This window comes from Limanda limanda, chromosome 2 (genome assembly GCF_963576545.1).
Source record: "Limanda limanda chromosome 2, fLimLim1.1, whole genome shotgun sequence".
Classification (NCBI taxonomy): Eukaryota; Metazoa; Chordata; class Actinopteri; order Pleuronectiformes; family Pleuronectidae; genus Limanda; species Limanda limanda.
The window spans coordinates 22,441,074-22,463,428 of NC_083637.1; the positions used below are offsets into that span (position 1 = coordinate 22,441,074).

At 41.8% G+C, this 22,355-nt stretch overlaps 1 protein-coding gene across 2 annotated transcripts in view; it reads right to left on the reverse strand.

Moving 5' to 3' along the window:
- The window catches only part of LOC133026361 (complement C3-like), a 35,575-nt gene extending 13,220 nt beyond the window's left edge, over window positions 1–22,355 (reverse strand). For both annotated transcript variants that reach the window (XM_061093262.1, XM_061093253.1), the window contains exons 1-22: window positions 22,236–22,355; window positions 19,548–19,743; window positions 19,258–19,420; window positions 19,056–19,135; window positions 18,603–18,691; window positions 18,161–18,243; window positions 17,964–18,051; window positions 17,093–17,195; window positions 16,770–16,890; window positions 16,435–16,550; window positions 15,328–15,474; window positions 12,645–12,744; window positions 10,935–11,020; window positions 10,653–10,844; window positions 10,327–10,482; window positions 3,521–3,650; window positions 3,327–3,395; window positions 2,914–3,111; window positions 2,181–2,301; window positions 1,989–2,077; window positions 1,753–1,892; window positions 674–886 (exon numbers count right to left, since the gene is read on the reverse strand). In XM_061093262.1, coding sequence (XP_060949245.1) covers window positions 674–886; window positions 1,753–1,892; window positions 1,989–2,077; window positions 2,181–2,301; window positions 2,914–3,111; window positions 3,327–3,395; window positions 3,521–3,650; window positions 10,327–10,482; window positions 10,653–10,844; window positions 10,935–11,020; window positions 12,645–12,744; window positions 15,328–15,474; window positions 16,435–16,550; window positions 16,770–16,890; window positions 17,093–17,195; window positions 17,964–18,051; window positions 18,161–18,243; window positions 18,603–18,691; window positions 19,056–19,135; window positions 19,258–19,420; window positions 19,548–19,743; window positions 22,236–22,312 — 2,757 coding nt within the window. In that variant the 5' untranslated portion in view covers window positions 22,313–22,355. The remainder of the gene's footprint in view (window positions 1–673; window positions 887–1,752; window positions 1,893–1,988; window positions 2,078–2,180; window positions 2,302–2,913; window positions 3,112–3,326; window positions 3,396–3,520; window positions 3,651–10,326; window positions 10,483–10,652; window positions 10,845–10,934; window positions 11,021–12,644; window positions 12,745–15,327; window positions 15,475–16,434; window positions 16,551–16,769; window positions 16,891–17,092; window positions 17,196–17,963; window positions 18,052–18,160; window positions 18,244–18,602; window positions 18,692–19,055; window positions 19,136–19,257; window positions 19,421–19,547; window positions 19,744–22,235) is intronic.

Below are 22,355 nucleotides of genomic sequence, written 5' to 3' on the forward strand. Positions count from 1 at the left end.
GCACGTAAGCACGTAAGAAGGGATAAGTTAGCACGTAAGGGGCCCGGAAGGGCTCTTATGCTTACGGGCCCCTGAAAACGCAGAAGCATGCGCCGGCCTTAAGGTTCTGCCACTTCCGGCAAACATAAACAAAGTTGGAGACCCTCAAGGAGATCAACATTTAGCAAATGGTAAGATCAAGACAGAAAAAAATCAATGACACATCATACAAATAATTCTAAGCCTGGTCACACAGCTTGTCTACACTACTCCTCGCCATTTCTGTCACTCATGACGTGGCCCGTATGACACGCCCACTGACCCCATTAAGGTCTCACTACTGCCCAGACCTATTATGCGGTTATTGCATCTTGCTAACTAACATCTGGCTTTTTCCTGCAATGGGAATGGATACAATCATTTTTCACTCCAGAGTCAAATGGCTCTGCAGCAGACATGGGTTTGATCCGACCGGCAGTGATGGACAGGTGACACCCGGTTGAACGTGACAATTTCGCAAGATAGCAGTTTGTGACATAGAACATGATGCATCGGGGGGAAAAGGTAAACTCCTCTTCTGCCAATAGGAGAGGTGTCATTCACCTTTGTAACAGGTTTACCTGCCTTTAAATACCTGCTTACACCTGCTAAATGTGGTGCCAAAGAGATATATTACAGAGTGTGTTTCTCTTACCACCACCCGCAGCATCTTCTTGACTCCATCATTGAGTGATGAGTCTTTAACAGCTGCTTTGACTTCAATGCTGAATTGTCCTTCCTTCATGGGAATGATGACGAAGGGGACAGATCGTGTGGTGTGTCGCCCGACTCTGACCTCCTGACGATACCTTGAGCGTCTTGAAGCCGAGCTGCATACATGCTCCTCCTTAAGCAGATACACACGCACCTTGGGAAAGACACAGAGATAAATCAATGAGTGAGGTATATGTGGTATGTCGGTCAAAGATCTGCCTCAACAAAATGTGGATTTTTCTTCGATGATACCTCTTATATTTGACAATTTCAGGTAAAAGAAATTAACACTAATTTAATGGTTCAAATTGTTGTCCAAAAGAACATTTTGACCTTGAGAATGCGAAGGAGCCATGTCAGCCACTACTACACATATCCAGAGTTACTTCAGGTTTTCACAAGTAAGATTTAAGACTTTTTTGACCATAATGAATGAAATTTAAGACTTACGTCAATTACGACAGATACAAAGGAATATTGGAGTCATAATTGAAGATAAAGTGAAGTAGCAGAGTAGAGAATAATCCTGGAAACACAAACTATCTAACAAACTACAGGCTGTATCAGTGTACTGTGACAAACTCTGAACAAGGTGTTGACTCAGCTATCAGTCCCATGTTGGTCTTGTTTGTAGTTTTATTAGAGCGTGCTAATATCTACATCACAGAGAAAGAACTACACATATAGAGAGATATTAGAATCTATGAATGAAGCCAAAACATTTCTCTCAGAAATGAATGATGGTAATCTTAAAGTGCAACTGATTTAGAATTAAATGACCTACCTAAACATATTCAAGACTTAGTATGTTGCATTTTACCACATTTAAGACCCTTTACAGCCTAAAATTCAACCAATTAAAGACTTTGTTAGACTTTTTTTCCCACAAAAAACCCTATGAAAGCCAGGAGAAACAACCACATAAATATCTACTTTTGCTTTCTTTGACATCAGTGAGAAAAATTATCATCCTCTCATTGACCCCATCGTGAGACAACAAAGCTTCGTGCTCAGACTTACTGTGATACCATCAGGGGTGTAGTTGTGGAGGATCGCCTTAACTTCCAGCTGCTCGCCACGGACAGCAGAGTAGGGCAGTCTGAGATCGATGAAGAAGTCCTTCCGGACAATCACTTCCAATGGTTCGCCAATGCAGATTCCTTAACGATGAGAAGGATAAGAAGTGGTGAAACAGAGAAGCAAGAAAATGGGGGATGAGAGAGATTTAAGATGATCGTGGTACGACGAGTCCTCACCGTGGGTTCTTGACAGACTGATGCCAGTGAACTGCCAGGTTGTGATTGAGTCATGCAAAGGAACGCTCTTCACAAAGGATGTGGAGGTACTGAATCAAAAAAAACAAGTGCACTGACTCAGAGAGGTTTTCAACGTTGGTGGTGTCAGGAACGAAGTGTAGTATTTTTGAATGTCTATATTAGTTGCCTCACCAGTTCGGTGTTTGTTGCGGGCAAGAAGGCAGTTCGATGTCTGACCACAGCCAACTCTCAGGGAACTTGGTGCGAGAAACAATTTCATTGCTGTCCATGTAACTGTTGTCGTCCTCCTCACCTGGAAAGTCATTAACAAAGAAGGTTACCACTTTGATTGTCTCAAAACCACCAGTCTGACCCATAGATCTTAAATAGAGATGGCCACAAAAGTGAAGCCTGTCTCGGTCGCCACCTGGTGGCTGGCTGCAGTGTACGGGATATATCTGGCCTCCTCTAGGGCTGCCTTTAATGTTGATGACATTTCTTAAACTCGACAGATGCAAAAATGAAGAAAACTTCTGGATGAAAAATCTGTGTCACAGACGTAGAAAACACCGACGAAGATGTCAAAAGAGTTTTTGGCAATAACATTGATCAAACTAGCTACACGTCAAATAAATCGTGTCTGTCCTTTTAGGTAGTTCCTAATACACTGATGTTTGTTCAAGTTTGAATTTTTCTGATGAGTTAAAACAAAATTACATTACTTATTTTATGATGGATTCGTGATTGGTTGAGCGCCTGGCTCCTAGCCCTGATCGCAACTGCTCAGACTGGACATTTTGGATTTGAATTTCTAAATAGTAGAGAAAGCGGAGACATGTCGTCCATCTTTATGTACAATCTATTACCTGGCCTCGGATGACCCACTCAGCCCTCTTCCCCCCTTCCCTCATCACCCATCTCTTACTGCGGGCCAAGTCGAGCTGATCCTGCTTCAATTCGTCACGCAGGTTCTCCACCTCTGTGCAGCAGTGCAGGAAAGCCTCAGCACAGGATGCACCGTCCGAGATGTACTCACTGCGCGTCTGACAAGTGTAAGACAGGGGGGTCTCCCTCATGCCATCCAAGCAACACTCACGCTGCAGTTCATTGGTATAATGACTCACTGGAAAGAGGGTTGAGGAGAGAGAGAGGTGAGAAGGAATGAAGTACAAAATGAAAGGGGAGCTGTTTGGAATAAAGCATTTTAAATTAAGGCAAATTAGAAACAGAGATACATAAACTAGTCAAGTGAGTCTTATCCACCTTACAGCCGTTCAATTTAATTAAAAATTGAAATAGTCATGTGTGGACTAGATAAATTAGAGTTGTGGTTCTTACCTAAGCTGGTCGTGACGTGCATTATAGTGGGAGATCGTTTCCTCCTGGTGAGGACCGGACATTTCCTCTCTGGAAATGCAGCACAGACTTAATGTTAAACAGAGCCAGTGATATAGTTTTACTTTGATCTTGGCGGTTGGATGAAATCAGTTTAATGTGAGAAAGGAAAACAAATAAGAGAAAATCCGTGTCACCTTGTCTGTAGGGAGTCCCCGAGGCAGTGCTGGACTCGAACAACAGGCCGGCATCGTAGAACACACTCATACTGTCCTTCCCTCCGCCGGGTGTGCAGCCTGTGTCATATTTCTCTACAATGTCCGACACCTGAACAGTGTGGAAGTCATTTACACATAGGCAGTGGCGTTTCTACATAAGGGGCAGGTGGGGCACTGCCCCACCAGATGGCGCTGGTGTGCAGAAAGCTAAATACTGCATATCTGAACTTTGTGGCAAAAATATATTTTATTTTATTTTATATGCAAAAAGCCTGAATGTGTGTGTGAATAAACGAGACTCACAAGCATTATAGTCTTGTTTTGGAGTCATTTGATTCGTGTGAGTTTCTGTCTGTGTGTTTGCTTTGTGAAACGCTTCCCTCTTGCCGTCCGTCTCTGCACTGGGCTTTGTGAAACGCGTTTCGCTTGCCGTACTTCTCTGCTGTGGGCACAACGGGCAAGCTGCAGACCAGTGCCATGGGAGCACCAATCAGCATGAAGCACACAGGCCACTGTTAACATTGGAAAGTAGTAATTATGCAGATGGGCCCTACGACGTTTCCCAGAGAGCTACTAGACTCCTAGCGTCAGCGTCACCCGGAAACAGGCTGACGCTCCGGTTCGACGTCACCTGAGCTAACAGGCTACCGCGTCAGTGAACACCACCCGGGTCTGTGATGAGGTTCACTTTTATCGGATGAATAATACATTTTGAAGTTCTGCTTGTTCTCCTGGTAGAGAGGCTGAAGACGTGTGAGCTCCCGTTTCTGAGGTGAGGTTTGTCAAGTTTAGTATTTGTATTTATCTGTAAAAGTAGTGATTCAGTACCTGCTGTACCTGGGTGTTAGCTTAGCTCGGCTAGCCCGCAGGCATCCCTGCAGCAGTAATAGCGATGCTAACGGGACCATAGCCTACGGAGTTATTGACCCGACATGAAGCCACATGATCCGGGCCACCAAGCAGAGAGAAGCGTTCGTTTATGAGGATGAGTGTGTTTGGAGAATAAGCTCCCCCACGTAAGATATCTAATTGATGTACATGTATGACTTTCTATATCTGTTTATTTTTGTTAAATGTTCCTCTAGGATGTCAAACACGAGATAACTGGAATCCAACCAGTCATCACTTCAACACTGACTCCAGGTACAGACATGTTTTCATAACTTACAAACAATCAAAGTAACACATAATAAGTCATCCAGAGGTTTGCTCAAGCAAAGAACCGCCGTGCCAACTTCCTTTTCAAGTGATCCGTATTGGTGAGTCAAAGCTTTTTTTTTTTTGAGCTGAAGGACATGTACAAAGTTTTGTTTAATAAATAATAAAAGTTATTTGAGCTAAGTTATTTGTCTAATCTTTTTACTTTGTTGCAATCATTTTACTTTAATGCTGTATTATAGGAAACATCTTTGTGTTGCGCTGAGTGCTAAAGAATGTGAAATATATTTGAAATAGGATTTCTGCTGCCTGCTGGCACTCAAAATGCAGCCCATAATATATCTTACTGGTGGTCTATATAGGCCTACTGCTTATAATAATCAGCTATCTCTATTTTTGTGACGGTGACATGACGTCATACAAAATTGCCCCACCAGAAATTTCAGGCTAAAATCGCCACTGCACATAGGGATAGAAAAGTTGCGAATCACCATAAGAAAGACGCATTTATAAAGTTCATCAGCAGCATGACTAGGGTTGGGTACCGAGAACTGGTTCCAATATGGCACCGGATGAGTCGCGCGTGGCTGCCGGTGGACAAACTCTTGTCTCTGAGATGCCCGCGTTACGCGTGTGTCAGGGCTCCCGTGCAGGTGTGGGAGGATCTCCACAGGAGACCTCTCCCCGTTGCTGGCTGGCCCCTGCCAGGCGCATCTCCTCCGTGGCGGTGTGCTGCGACCGGCTCTGGGTCGGCTTGGAAAGGCTGGAGGCGGGAGGAACGAAGACAACGCCGAAAAAGGTTTCACAAAAGCTTCTGCATTTTGGGGGGAACGACTGCGGGCCGAAGCCTGACTGCGACAGCCCCCGCCGCGGAGACACGGGGGTCTCCGAGTGATGGAAAAGCGACCCTGAGTCTTCAATTGGCTCAGGCACCGAAGTCAGAGTCACGAGTCAGAGTGTGTGTGTTTTGTATTTATTTTTATTTATTTAAGTATACTGTAAACTTTTGTTCACAGTTCATATATTATTCATAGTTTTACGTTTAAAAAGTGTTTTGTATTTATTTATATTTGAATCTACTTTAAACAGTTCATATATTTCGCAATAAAAAAAGCCTATCTTAAATGTCGTCAAGCGTCGTTTTGTGAGCGTATTTTTTTTTTAAGAATCGGTTCAGGCACCGTTTAGGCACGGGTATCGTTTTAAAAGTATCTGTTAACAGTGTTGTGCAAGTTCACACCTCTCATGAACTAGTTCAAAGTTCAGTTCATACAAGTAAACATGAGTAGTTCACGTTCATAGTTCACCATTTCAATTCTGAACTAGTTCATAGTTCAGTTCATTTCATAGTTTTAAGGTGGAAAGTGAGAATGAAAGACTTTACTTGTTTTTTAAAGGAAACTTTATCCATCACTACCCCTTGTCTTCAACTGTACTTCATATGTATCAATTCCTAAAATAAATGTTTTTTTTAATTATTGCTAATTTTGCCTTTTTATTTATTCATATCCTGCAAACAAAAGGCACAACAAATCATAGTGCTATGCCTTGCTATGAAGCAAATTATTAGGCTAGACCTTAAATTCTATCATTTAATTAATCATTTATAAAATAAATGTGTGGATAGAGGACAAAAAGTTTTTTGGGGGCTTTGTTTTATTTGTCTGCTGCATCTTCAGTTAAATAATGTAGGCTATGTAATATTGTAAAAAAAACAACATGAAATGAAAATTAAATGAAACATAGAAATGAAGATGGCTATTTTTATCGAACAGCTTTAGAGAGGTAGGTTGTTAACTTTTTTAGACAAAGTCCTGAAATATTACTTGGACAGCTTAACAAGTACTGATGACATGCATTTTTTAACTCTTTATACTGTAAACTGCACCCCTGTAGAACTCAGGTGCCCCTCTGTTATGGGACTTACAGACAACACTCTGAGAAAACAAACATGTAAACAATGTTATATCAAAGAATCACACAAGCTTGGTTAGTCCACAGACTAGACTACTGCTTTTTGTTAGCATTTAAAAGCAATTGCTTTTCAAAGTTGGCATCTCCCAACCTGTTTCTCCTGGGCCTAAAGATCTGGCCACCAATGCTGAATAGCCTCTCTACTGGAGCGCTCAAAGGGAGTGCTGTGTTGTATTTGACAAACAGCTTTGTCAGTTTTGGTAAGACTATGTACTCCGTGAAGTCATCATTGGTCTGTGCATCCAGGTAGATGTCCACCTCAGACTTTTTGACATTTGATGGGCGGTTAAATTTGTAAAAGGATTACCTTTTGCTCTCAGAGCCACCAGATGACTTGGCTTGATTAGAGTCCTTAGCTATGTCAACAGATTGAAATTCTTGCTTTAACATCATGCGATATTGCAAGGACTTAATCTCATCCTCCACCCAGTCCACCGTGAATGGCAGTAGTATAGCTGCCAGTATGTTTTCTTTCTTTTCGAGCATTCCTTCCACTCTTGTAGAGAGTGACTGTATCATGTTATGGATCAGGGGACGACATGCAATTAAACCTTGCGTAGCCATAGGCTCGAAACTCTCATCCAATAGGCCATTCAAATCGTTCTTCAGCTGAACAATAGTGGGAGCCAGGATCCCAAGGAATGTGTTTTTCTCCCCCTGAAGGATATTCAGGGCAGAGGCCAGGGGGCTCATCACATTCACAAACTTGTGAATGTAGTCGATTTCTTCTGGAGTAAATCGACGTAGGCCAAACTCATCACAGACAGTGTGCAGGAGGAGTCTGTCATATTCAGGATCCGTAGACATACTGGCCTGGGGAATCATAGTTGCTATGTTAGACAGTCTCTGCATGGAGAGAAACATAGAGTTCCAACGTGTATCATTTGGTGTTACAAAGCCAATCCCAAGCTTTTCCTCAACGAAATCGGAGGCTTTTGGACTCCTTTTCACTCTGTTCCATAGAGCAGATGCCTTTGAAAAGAAGGGCCTCGCTCGCCTTTTGTACTGTCCATCAGATACTTTTTCTGTGTCTTTGGCAACCAGATTAAAGTTGTGAGCCATGCACCTTCTGTGAGGTGGACGGCAAGGATCCTCTAAATCTGAGAGAGGTGCAGGCTCCATCCCATCATCCTCATCTGAGCTCTCACTAGCAGGGCCAGATTCTTCTGATGCATCATCTTCAGGTGCTTCATCAGCTGCATCATTAATGGCAACACTCGCTCCAAAACAGTTGAATGCTTTAACAAGATTTGAAGCGTTGTCCGTCACAGTGCACACAATTTTGTTTTGAATTTTAAAGTCCTTATACACATCTGCCAACACTTTTGGCAGACATCTCTTGAGATCTCTCCTCAGGAGATGGAAAACATTCCGTAACGTTTTAGCTAGACCTCAGATAATATTAGAACGGACTGGTAGTTAGGTTAATGTTCTGTGTTTTCTATGACTTAAGTTCAGCTAACTACACCATGTCAATAAGTATTTAGTTTTCCTGAGGGTCAGTGAACAGGTGGGGGGGGGGGGGGGGCACGTGACAGTTCTAGACCAATGGCTGTGGGGGTATGTGGGATGAAAGGCTTTATTGGCTGATGATTTGGCGTGTCAAGGTGGAATGAGGAAGTGAAATGAAGAATACGGTGGGGTTTGTTGGACTTTAATAAAGCTACACATAAAGAGAGAAGTTTCCTGTCGTCTATAAGCGAGTACGCTAAAATATGAACGTGTTCACCATTGAAATTCATTATTTGTCATTAGGTTGCGTTCAGTTCATCGTTTTCACAAAAGTGAATGCGTATTTTTGCGTTCGTTCATGCACAACACTGTCGGTTAAGCACCGGTATCGGAAAAAAAAAAAAACGATACCCATCCCTAAGCAAGACAGATAACTACAGTATACTGGATATTCATCACTATACATTACTACACAATAACTGTACATTATTACCTCCACCATGGAGGTTATGTTTTCACCTGTGTCTACTGGTTTGTTTGTTGGTGGATATTTTTGTAGGATTACACAAAACCACTGAACAAATTTCCCCCAAACTTAGTGGAGGAACGGTCCTGATTATTATTCTTTGGTCCAAATATGGCACAATTAAGGCACATCCGGTAATTTTTTTTGCTATTCTTTTAATGACAAATAAATAAGCACTTTCTTTTTTCATTTGTATTTGTACTATAATTTCTAGACTATCATATATTTGTGTCAAGAATTCACCCTCCTATTAACATTTTTATTTGTCTTATCATAGTTTTGTATATACTTATCCATTTGTCATTTCAGAACTCAGCCACTCCCCTCTGCTCTGCATTTCTGCCACAGATCCCATTACCAGTCCCACCAACAGAAGCACCTGCCTTCCATCAAATCATTAGTCCCCCAGTATATCTACCTGCCTGTTTCCTTTGTTCCCTGCCAGATTGTTTAGTGTGTTTCTACCTAGCCTTCCAGCGTATCCCTGTTTTGCCTGATCTTTACCTTGACCTGCCTTCTCGTCCCTGGATTCCCTTTTGCCTGCTCCTTGTCGGATTTGTTTGTAACCTGACTGACTGCCTGGCTTCTGACCCCTGCTACGTTAATAAACCAAGAACTCTGCTTATTCCAACTCTGCTTTATTGTCGTGCTTTTGGGTTCACGCTTGCCATTCTGCCGGCGGAGGAATTGTGACCCTCCAAAATAAGATGCTTTCACATATAGACTGACCACAAGATAATCTGACCTTCTCCAGCGCGGCTGTATGTGAGAACGCAAATGTCTAAGTAAAAGACTCGGAGCTGGAGATCCTCTGAAGGTTCACCGGCAAATGGATGGGTGTTTTCATTACCCTTCTAACACGTGACGGATGCAAAAGTGAAAAAAACTAATATCCCAAGATGAAAAAGCAGTGCCACACACGTAGAAGACCCCAATGAAAATGTGAAGAGAGCTTTTGGTGATATGGGACCACGCCACTGTCAATGTGCTGTAAACAGCAAACACAAGATCTCTGCAGCCGGATGAATACGTTACATTTTGAACACGTCTAAAGGCCGGAGCATGCTTCTGCGTTGTCAGGGGCCCGCAAGCACGCAGTTGTAACGCAGGACTTGTTCTCATTCATGGTTTTCCAACCGTTGCACGTGTTGCCATGCAATTCCCCGCCAGAAAACAGGCGGAGTAATGTTTTTTGTCAAAGTCGGCTCTTCTTCGTGTGTGGCACGAAGAAGAGCGATTTATTTACATCGCCACGGCGGCTCCTCAGAGCCTTTTTCTGGCGGAAAAATCCGCCGGTCAGTGACAGGTTATACTAGTGGTCATAGTTTCGGATCTCTTCTGCCAAGTGCTCTTCTATTTGGTCCATATTCGTTCTTCTAAATCTTCCGTGGTTTCCGCCGGTATTATCGGGCATGAACCGGAAATGCGACTCTGGAAATGATGTAGTCAGCCGACCAATCACAGCCCTTGCGGGCGGGTGACGCGGTCAAAACGCAGAAGCATGCTCCGGCCTTAAGTGGAGAATCTCCTCCTGCGTCATTCATTCAGTATGAAAGGCAAACTTTGGAGTCCATGTCTGAAACGACCTATATTGAAAACTTAAGAAGGGCACTTTATTTTAAATTAACCACTTTTGGAAATATTTCAATTGATAATGATAGAATAAAGAAATTGCCTTTTTCTGGGTGAGGCGGTGCTTGTTATTGAGAACGTAGACGGCTTTGTCCACTGCTACCAGTCCCACCAAGGCCTCAGGATCTCCGGTGACCTTCAGACCAAACATCCTGCGAGGCTCGTAGAGCCGACCAGATCTCGAAGATTCCAGCTTCAGCTAAACATGAAGGGAAGGGCGATGAATGAAGGAGACAAGCAGTTTTGTGCTTGATGAAAAACACATACAATAGTATTCCAAAAATTCTGAACCAACTTTTTCATTTTCTGCTTGTCTTGTTTTTTCTCGTAATTAGTTTAACTCTGTTAAAGCAGTGATGTGAGTCTTACCGAGCCAATGCAGGTGTCCTTGACATCCACCCACACAGAGTCTGACTCCACCTCATTGTCAGTTACATGATAATAGGCTATGATGCGGAATGATGGCAGCATGTCTTTAGTGATGGGAACACTCCGGGAAATCAACATTTCGCCTCTTGTCTTGTAACGGCCATGTTGGATCAACTGACCCCTGCTCAGTATCTATGGGCACAGATTCACACATAAGTACTTAAAACCGGAGTTTATACTTTACATAGGTTGAGGTACGAGGCAGAGAAAAACATCTCTCACCAGGTATGTGATGTCTTGATTTGACTGCTTTTTTAGATTGAGTTTGACTATCAGATTGTTTCCTAATTCCACCTCTGTATCCACACCTAAAAAAAATGATATTTTGCAATGAGTGCGAGACACTGAATTGTTCATGGTGCATACAGTACTTTATAATCACAGCCTTGTCCTATCATCTGAAGCAGGCACGTGCACAGACATTTTGGGGGGCAGGTGCTCAAACCCAAGAAAAAGGACACCCATCGCCAAAACTATTTATGAAATTAAAAACAATAATAATAAATAAATAAACTTACTGATTCTCCCTCATTTGTTTTACTAGTTGATGGCCTGATTCAATATAAAAGAGAGCTGCTACCCTGAGCAGCTTGTTGCAGTTCCCTGTCCTTCTGCTTTTAGAGTCTCTCTTTTCTTGGCATTATGCTAAAAATATTTAAATGAAATAAATCAATGTTGTGCATAATAATCAAGAGTGACTTACATAATCTCTATAAAGCTGACAACACAGTACACACACATTTTTGTTTACTGTTTTCTGACAGAGTGGAAGTATAAGCAGCATTACAATAATATACCACAATATACCTCACCAGACTGTCATGTAGCTCAACTTAAGACCTACGTTTCATTTTAATAATTACGATTTTAAATTAAACAAAACTAGTGAGCTTGTCTAATTGTAGAACAGTAAAACTGCCTTTAAATTCTCTGCCTTCCTGCCTGTCTGCCTGCCTGTCTGCCTGTCTGCCTGCCTGTCTGTCTGTCTGTCTGTCTGTCTGTCTGTCTGCCTGCCTGCCTGCCTGCCTGTCTGTCTGCCTGCCTGCCTGTCTGTCTGTCTGCCTGCCTGCCTGCCTGTCTGTCTGTCTGTCTGTCTGTCTGTCTGTCTGTCTGTCTGTCTGTCTGTCTGTCTGTCTGTCTGTCTGCCTGCCTGCCTGCCTGCCTGCCTGCCTGTCTGCCTGCCTGCCTGTCTGTCTGTCTGTCTGTCTGTCTGTCTGTCTGTCTGTCTGTCTGTCTGTCTGTCTGTCTGTCTGTCTGTCTGTCTGTCTGTCTGTCTGTCTGTCTGCCTGCCTGTCTGTCTGTCTGCCTGCCTGCCTGTCTGTCTGTCTGTCTGTCTGCCTGCCTGCCTGCCTGTCTGTCTGTCTGCCTGTCTGCCTGTCTGTCTGCCTGTCTGCCTGTCTGCCTGTATCTCTCTGCCTCTCTCTCTCTTCATTAAACATGGCAAACGTCAGTAAACAGCTGGACAAGGCTTTGAAATCATGGATTTCTTGATTTTTTTTTAATTTATTTTTTATGAAACGTCGGACCGCTAATGTTGTGGTTAATTTATCACCAAACAACGTCAGGGGATTGCACACACACCGTCATTACCTGTTTGTCTGATGCTGCGGGTCAGAGGAGAAGTGGCTGCAGCCGTTTGGCGCTCAGCGCTGCAAGAGGAGGAGGAGGGAGCGGAGGCTTGTGAGTGCCGCGGAGCATGTCGGGACGAAATTCTCACAATAACTCAAATAAATGCCCCGTTAGATATCAAAACACATTGGGGGAAATTGATGACAGAGAGGGTAATTTTTATTCTTAAATATTGATGAATAAAGAAAAAATTGGGCTCCAGCAGAAGGGGCTTTTTTCTCATCCAGGGCAAAGGGGCAGGTGCTTGAGCACCACTAGGGGTCTCTCTGTGCACGTGCCTGATCTGAAGTTATTTAGACTTACCAATGTGGATGTAGTTTTGGCTTTTAGTGTTGTATTTGTCAGCTGTCATGGTGGCTTTTGCTTGTCTCTCAGGTGAGATACGAGGATCTTTGGTCTTGGCCTTCAATGAGGGAAACACATGGTTATAAAGAAATACATATAAAAGATCTCAGCTCTGCACGGTCCCGTCGGATCTCAACATCTCATCCTATTGTTGAATGACACTGACGAGAACTGATGAGGGTTTTAAAGTCCTACTCAAGAATATTATTACATCTTTGAAACTCTTTGTTAAAAAAAAAACCTTGTGTAACGGGGGCAATTCTTAATAAAGTTTTATACTGTAGTGTTATTTCAACCGTTCTGGATGTTTTAATTTACCTGACAGGACGGCGTTGCCTATAGGCTGCGGGGAGGCAGTGAAGTCTATTTAGGGACTCCGTAGCTCTCCCCCTCTCCCTCTCTCTGTCTCTCCCCACTGCCGGTCCTGTGTGTGTGTGAGGAAGTGTAGTGTGGGCGCAGCAGGTGTGGACGCAAATTGTTTGTTGCGGTAAATTGCTGGAAGTCACTGTAATGTTAACGGAGATCACAAAGACAACGTTCCGCAAATATTAACTGCAGTTCTGTCCGTAGAGCCCAGCGTGCAGCTGTGTCTGTGTGTGTGTGTGTGTGTCCGACGGTGTCGGCGTCGCCGTGGATGCATGCTGTAACCTCCTCCAGTAATAAGAATATTACGTTACTTGTCGTCAAGACAGTAAGGATTTTTGATAAACTTGTTTAAATTGTGTGACCTAACTACAACATGTTTGTTTTATAGGGCTGCCTTCAGCAGAATAGTTAGGGTCACTGTTTTTTCCCAACTTTAGATTTCTTTCTGATTATTTGGTTTGATTATTTGTTTCTTTGTTTTATTTTATTTTATTTTTGGTTTATGGCAATGTGCAATATATATTAGGGCTGCTCAATTAATCGAAATATAATCGTGATTACGATTATTGGGTCAAACGATCTCCAAACTACTATAATCGAGTTGAAACGATTATTTGGCAGTTTTTTCTAAACGCACAAGCACATTTCAGTCCCTCCCCTGGAGCATTCAGCACGGCCCCGCTGACTGGCACTCGCTCTCAAGCAGCTGTGAAGAGAAGGAGAAGGTTGTGTGTGTGGGGACCAGAGGTATTTAAAAAACAGCGCGAGTGGAAAAAGGCAGACGGAGGGCAGCCCCGTCTGATCGACTCTTCGAATCGGACGAGCAGCAGCACCACACAGTGTAGCGGCCGCGCCGCGCAGCGTCCATTCTCCAGCGCGCAGCCGCCAGCTGTTCACACCGGACCCGCACGGGTCAGCTCACGATTCTCCGTTTGTTGTTGTATGGAACCTGTTCAATGTCGGGGTTCCGGGGTAAATGATGATGGTCCTCATAGCCGCCCCCCCACCCATCTTTTTCTCTCTCTCTCTGTGTGCTTGTAGTGGGGGGGGGGGGGGGGGGGGGCAGATGGGGACATTTAATAATGAGAGGAAATTTCAAAGTTCTCAGTTACAAAGTGTTTTATGGAGAATGTTGCCATCATTAAGGGTTTGAATAACCACGCACGATATCCTGCATGGTTTCACGGAGGAATGAGACACGCAGCTGTAATCGGTGTTTACCGGAACCGGAAGTGACTGGTACTTCCGGTAAGTCATTAAACAAAATAAGGGCACATTAATAATCGTTTGAATAATCGTGATTTCATTTTTGTCCAAAATAATCGTGATTATGATTTTTTCCATAATCGAGCAGCCCTAATATATATGGTTGACTGGATCTGTGCAATCCAGCTGTAATAACTTGAATAGTGGTGAGTTATTGGCTCCATCAACTAGAGGCCCTCTTTTGTAATTTTGTGGTATTATATCGCTTGCAGTGTTTCTTAAAGTGTGCTGTGTTTGTTTTAATGCATGCTATTTTAGCATTGTACAATTGGGTCTGGAGCCTTTAATTTCTCTCTTTTTAATCTGTTATTGGTATCAAGTCCACGCCAGTCCTTCAACCTTTGCACATGTCACTGTACTGTTTGATCAGTCTTTTTAAATCATTTGCACATATTGAATAAATTGTATATTTCTGAATTCTCAGCCTCCCGTCCTGGTTATTCTGGATACATGTGGTGAACCCAATTGACATTCAACTGTCATCTCTTAACCTTTTTGACCACTCGTAACACCTTAACATGGCTTAAATGTAACACTTCACCTTCCTTCCTACGTCTGTGACTAGGAACGGTGAATATGCTAATATGACCTCTGTGGCGGAGGAGCCTTTTCCAGCTACAGAGGCTTTATCCATACTACTATGTTATACTAAAATGATCTCTGTCAATGTGAGTGCATAGGCTCGTTTCAGGAAAAAACCCATCTATAATAAAACATGAAAGTTACATGACCACATACACTTGTCATGCAAATGCCGGTGTACACAAGAGCTGCTATAGGAATCGATTTTTTTCTCCACGTTGCCGGTTGTATAATTGTACAATGCAGAATTTAACGACACTTGTAATTGATTACCCATGATGCATTCTAAACTGGAGGCCAAGGCTAATGCTGTCTGTTTTTTATTCTCGAATAGGGTCATGTGATAGGCTTCGTTTCCAAATGAGCTGTGTCGTATAAAGAGCAAACATTAAAAAAAAAAAAAAATCAAGAAACTTCAGACACTTACATTGATCTCTAGTCTTTGATCTCCGGCCACTGTGTTGACTGTAAGCTTTGCATACCCATTTGCTGCGGTTATACCCTGCACCTGACCTGGATCCACCACCACTTCAACACCTTGTGCCGGAGTTCCATCTGGATTTGTGACTTCAATCTGTCATCAAGGAAACAAACAGCCAAACTATGAGAATATTCACTTGTATTATCAAAGCATTTAAGCAGTTAATCACATCTTATTAAAGGCAAACAATCTCTATTACATCATTTTGTATGCAGTGTATGTACTGTGCAATAATAGACAGAACAGAACAATGGTGAATGTTAGCACAAAACTAATTAGGGCCACTCAGATCTGGCGAACATGAGCGGACTGCCCAAGTGCCATCATTCCACGCAGTATGTGGGCTGGATGACAGTGGGACAGTGTAGGCTAAAACAATTTTGCTATGTGGGATTGGAATAGTTAACCTGATTTGAGTAGGTATTATCTTACCTTTAAAATACTAACTCAAGACAACAACAACAGCAGAAATAATAATAATAATAATAATACAATATTTATAACTATACATTTTATTTCACTGCTCCTTTACAGACACCCAAAGACACCTTGCGATATATTACTAATAAACACATGAATAATTTAAATGGTTTTGTATTTATATAGCGCTTTTCTAGTCTTGATGACCACTCAAAGCGCTTTAGAGTACAGTGTTTTACATTCACCCATTCACACACACATTCATTGCTTTTAAACAAAAACAAACATTGAAATTGGATTAGTGTTTTGTTCATGTTTTTTTGTACAGTCAGTTCAGACAATATTTGTGATTGCATATATATTATCCATAGATATTTTTATTTATATAACATGGGTAATTTTACTTTATTTCAGGTTGCCTGGTAAAAACTGGTACAAAACGTACAAATACAGCTAACGTTTTTACAGTATTTTGTCTGTGGAATAATGAGCACTGTCTCCAGCATAAACACATGATATGAAATGTATGAATTACTGCTTGTCCTCTGGAATAAAATGTGTTCATGGTGCATTATCACAATATAGAACATCACTGTCATTTTATACAATTTTAAAAACCTGTCAGGGCTTTACCGCAACAGCCAAGGTCATTCCCGGATGAAAAAATTTGGGCGTTTTCTTGAAGTGGATGGTGTAGGGTGATGTGACAATCTGGATACCTCTCAACTCTGCCTCCACCATCTCACCACCTGTGCAGAAACACAAACGCACACCCACCCACAGCCTCATTACATTTGTTCACATTCTAAACTGATATATGAAAATGGTAAATTCTGATGCACATATCCTAAATGAGATTTATATTTTTGCTCATAATGTGGATATTTGTCAATGACATTGAATAAGTCCTTGGAGCTGCTGAATCAGACATGCTGAAATGGCACAAACTCACAGTCTGTCTTTCTTACCGCTCTCTGTCAGCACACTGCCGGCCACAAATATCGGACGCCCCACCAGTTCATTGATATCCTGGAAGGTCTGTGTGATGTGTTGTCTCTTAAGTTGGACCATCCCAGTACCATTCTCGATCTAATGTGACATAAAACATAAAAAACAATTAAACACAGTATAGTGGCACAGTAGAACAGTAAGCAAACAGTTGGAGGTATTGGTCAGTCTGGCTTCATTCTGAACATCATGAATATTTAATATCTGCATATAGGAATGTGACAATGCACTGAAATGCATTGCAACTGGCAAATTGACAGACAGAATTATAGTATGTGCTCACCAATATTCTCTGAAGAGAGCTGGGGAAGCTTATCTTCTGACCATCATTCTGAACCCCAAATACCACGTATGCTGTGCCACTCACCTTTTCACCAAACAGATAACTAAAAGCCAGAAGCAAAGGTTTAAACCCACAAAGAAGAAAAACTGGACAGTTCAAATTGGGATCATAAAAATGTGACAATAACAATAACAATAATACATCAGATTTTTATAGCGCTTTTCAATGCTCTCAAAGAGGCTTTACAAAAATAAGGAAACAATCAAAAAACTCTTTAATACAAATAAATAGAAAATGATAATAGTGAAGTACACTAAGAAAATAAAAAAACTAAATCAAAACAATGGCAGATCCAGGAGTAGGACCAGTGGGCACCACTGGCCCCAGTTGAAATCTGATTGGGTCCTGAAGTGACCATGTCCTGTAAGTGGTCTTTTTATTAAGAAATAAAAAATTTTTATCATAATAATGAAAACAAGGTCAGTAACTCACAGTACCAGCAAACATTTTGAATTGTTAAGACTTTTTATTTTCTAAGCTTTTTTGAAGAACACACTGTGGTTGAACAAGAAACACTTTTCAAAATGTATTCAATGATAAGTGGCTTTGCTTAAAGCTTTCGAGCCAAACAAGGAATGCTTAAATGTGCACCTTACTGGATCAAGATTTATGCATTGATGTTGGATATTTAATTGGTCCAACATGTAAATTGTTGTCCATTTATGGCCCCTGCTTTAGAAAAATCCTAGATCCACCACTGAGCAATGATAACAGACTAAATCAGCAAAAGCTCCAACACATCCTCTAATTCAATCAATCCACTAATGACAACTCTTCTCTGTAGAGCCACAAAACAAAAACCTTCACATACGTAGCTTTGATGTTGATGCTGAGATCCGGACTGTCGACATAGAAGAAGGAGCTAGAAGGCGTCAGTTTCACCTCAAAACTGGGCAGCACTAAAAAATGTAAAATGTTTTATATCAAGTAAGTTTATTGTGGAAGTAGAAATTAATGAATGCTTTTTAGGTTTTACAGTAAATAACGCTTGAGGTAAAAGGGACTCACTATATTCTTTGACCTCGAACTCTGCAGAAAAGCTCTCCTGTGGGTTGCTGTGGAACTTAGCCACAACTTTCCAAAGTCCAGGGCTGCATATATGCACACACACACAGACACACACACACACACACACACACACACGCATGCACACACACGCACGCACGCACGCACACACACACACACACACACACACACACACACACACACACACACACACACACACACACACACACACACACACACACGTGCAAAAATTAGAATTAAAATGTCTGAAGATGAGAAAAACTGGATTTAAAGTACTCAGGTTGACTCTCTAATAAATCCTGAAGTTTGTCACTGTTCTATTATTTCTGTCAGTCCAATAGACTTAAACTGTCAGGTTGTAAATAAAGATTAATAAGCAGACGGCCGCCCAAAATAGTTTAATTTAATTTAATCAAATACTAACCTGACAATCTCAGCGAGTTGGAAAACTCCAGAGTGGATCCCTGATTTCAGAGAGACTGGATCCAGAGGTAAAACGATGCCTATAGGAGTCTAAAAATAAAAAGCATTGGACAACCATTAACACTGAACCCTGCCACTTATAGTGAAGTCTAACAATACAAACAACCAAGAGTTTTCAACGACATCCCTCCGTATTATCAGCTCAATGACAGACACTTGGCTTTTTCAACAATGCTTCTTTACTTGTACAATGAGTGATGGGACGGCTCTTACAACAGATCCCTTGAAACGTGAAATTTTTACTCTGAGGAACAAGGTCCACTAAAGGTATTTTTTAAAGAATTTTAATTCTAAGAATTCGTTGTAGATTATGGTGAAAGCTAGGAAATGATGTGCCATTGAGCTGATTATAATTCAATTTTTTTTTGAAAAATTCAAAGTTAAAATGCAATACCACAAACTCAATGGCAATTGAAGTTTCGTTCCTCTCCACCGGCTCCATGCCGGGCGTCACTGCAAACATCCTGAAATGAACTGACAGGAAGAGAGACAGAGGTTTATCTTACAGTGCAGTCATTGATAAAAAAGAAAGAAATGATGGCCTACTTGCAGAGATATGGGTGAGTTTGTCAGCGCTGAAGTCGTATTGAACTGACCTTTACTGTTTGGGGTGTAGAGGGTCTTGTCAGTCTGGATGAAGATGTAACCAGACAGGAGGGACACCAAGACGACTTTCTCCAGCAGGCGGTCGGGGAACTGAGCTTGTAGGTAGACGTACTGCTTCACGTTGGGGTCCTTGCTAAAGTCTCCAGCAGGGATCTGATGGCAGCATGTAGAGAAATGAGGAAATGTGAACGAGGAGCAGGACGAACATGTGTGAGGAGCATTTTTCTCGGAGTTCATGTTAGAAAATGACGCCAGGTCACAGCAACAGTGGTTCACATACCCTTATTTGTCCCAGTGCCTGGAAGTCTCCTGCACTGGTAAGAGTCACAGATGTGTTTGCCAGCCTGGTTTTCTTGGTTGGATGGTTCATCACGTTGATATCGACCCTGATGTTTCCTCCTGTGCAGTCTTGACACTCCACAAAGACATTTTCGGCCGTTCCTACGCGCAGCAAGTTGGGGGCAGACATCACCTTCCTACAGAGCAGGAGGAAAAGACAAAGATAAAAAAACACACTGTCATCTCTTTGCACTGTGTGCTCATACACGGCAGAATTTGTATCAGACAATGCCAGGGTGTAATCTAGCCCACCTACAGCATGGAATCATGGCATTGAGTGATCTGCTCCTGTTTGCTAGATCTGGGCCACAATTAAACCATAACAATACTGCAAGTCAACCAAAGGTGACCTGAACTTTATTTTGTGGTGTTTGCGCCATAGTCACCATTTACCATATGGGCCACTATAGCTCTACATCCAGATAGCATTTTACCTAGAGCACGGCATGTTTCCAAAGAAGGAACCCATTTGTTTTGGTATATTTGGGCCACTTTTGCTATTTTACAAGTGGGCTATTTGAGGCTCATATCCATTTGTCCAGGCCACACGAAGGCCAGATGTGCAGCAGTGGCCCACATCCATATAAACTGACACTTATTTTACCTATACGAGGTTGTGTTTTCATCTGTGTGTGTTTGTGTGATTGTGTGTTTGTAGGCAGGATTATGCTAAACTACTGTACAAATTACCACGAAAATCCATTTTGTGGAGGGACATGGTGTGGGTCAGAAAAGAACACATGAAATCACACATTTGGAAAACATAAAAAGAGGACAAAGGTCCAGCATTGAAGCCGACTCCTTTCTTAGTCTGACAAATAGGCATATTAAGGCTTTGTTTGACAGCTTGCTGTACTAATTGGATTTGACTATGTTTGATTAGATATTCAAGTTAATAAGCCAACTTAAATGTGTTTACTCACGGGCCAAGATGAGCTATCACTTGTCACTGAAAGCAGGATCTAAATTTGGTATGTCATGTATGATCGAGTAAAAATATATGTTATTTAATGAGTAGATTAAAATATCTATACATATAAATTCCTGAAAATGCATTGATTGACCAATGTTCTGAATTAGTTATATTTTAATTCATTATGAATATATAAATATTAAAATAGCTGCAGGAAATATCCTAAGATGCTTCATAGACTATAGGTCCAATGAGGTTAATGATTCAAATAAGTGAATAAAAATGTTTCAAAAGAGTCTCCGCTCTGATTTCTTTGACAACTCACCACCTGCTGATGTCTATGAATGTGCTGCCTGATCGTATCTGTGTCAAGACACAAGTGCTTGCGTACCATGCTGCGAACGGATCGGGCCCAGTCTACATCCTGGACATAGTTAAACCTTACACCCCAGCCCATCCACTCCACTCTGCATCTGCCAATCAGTTTGCTGCTCCCGCACTGCGAGCTAGACACCCAACAAAATCACGACTGTTTGCTGTCCTGGCTCCTAAATGGTGGAACGAGCTCACCATTGACATCAGGACAAAGGGAGGCTAAAGACACACCTCTTCCAAATACTGTACATCTTGGTTAAGAAGATAATGTCTAATAATAATCCTAAACTCCGGTGTCTACATATATATATATATATATATATATATATATAATAATAACAAAGTAAGTTTAGTTGCACTTATATGTAGGACTTTGTAGTTTGTCTTTTTTTGAAGCTAATTGTACTTACATGGTTCTTGCTGTTCTGAGTTTGTTCCTCATGGTTAAATGCACTTATTGTTAATTGCTTTGGATATAAGCAGTTTACTGACTGAATTTGTTAAAGAGTCGAGGCCCCATCACGTGTGTTTTACCTTAACATTGAAATGCTATGTGATGAAATGTAATGTAAAGTTGTTAATGAACTTTTGGACCTTGGCAGCAGTGTGCGCGCTACTGAATGCTGTCCTAGTTTTGTTGTTTGCTTTTCAGGCACCAACCTACTGGCTCAGAGTCTGTGCTAAAACTTTCATTTATCTAAATTACAAGTTAAACATTTCATCATGTCTCTGGACTTTGTTTGCTTTGTCCTTTCTAACACATCACTGTGCAAACTCAGGACAAAATCCAGCCTTACTTATATGATTTTAAGAACAACATAACCTTGAGTTATGAAACTCAAACTGGACAGGGTAAGAACTAAATTCGTTCACTTCTGAAACCCTCTCCATACCACAGAGGACCAAGCATTAGACTTGGGGGGGCAGAACCTCCTTAATAGCTCTGGATTTCCCCTAATTTATCAGGCTGCACCGACCTGTCCACTTTCAGACCGCTATTCAAAACTCACCTCTTCAGAACTGTCTTCAATGTATAATGATGTTATGTATTTATCCAAGTTCCTTCCAAAGCGCTATACAAATAAGATTCATTAATATTATTATTATTATTATTACTATATGTAAAAAATGTCATATCTCTCTATAAAAAATAGGAGGGGGGGGTTTCTGGTTTTGCCTGTGTCTGCATGGATCCCCTCTAAAAGTAAATGGGTTCTTTCGTTGCCCATGTAAAATTGGAAATCCACTCAGAATGCATTCGCGTTATCCTGCTGAAAAACAAATGGACAGGGATGAAAACATAAACTCCCCGGCAGACGTAACAAAGACAGATCTACTCACAGTGGAGCTCCATCAACCAGTGAGGTGACAAAGGGAAAGGCCAGCGAGGCCAGCAGCCACAGTGGAGTCCTACTCATCCTCCTCGCTGATTCTGTTCTGCTGACAATGTCGACTGTTGCA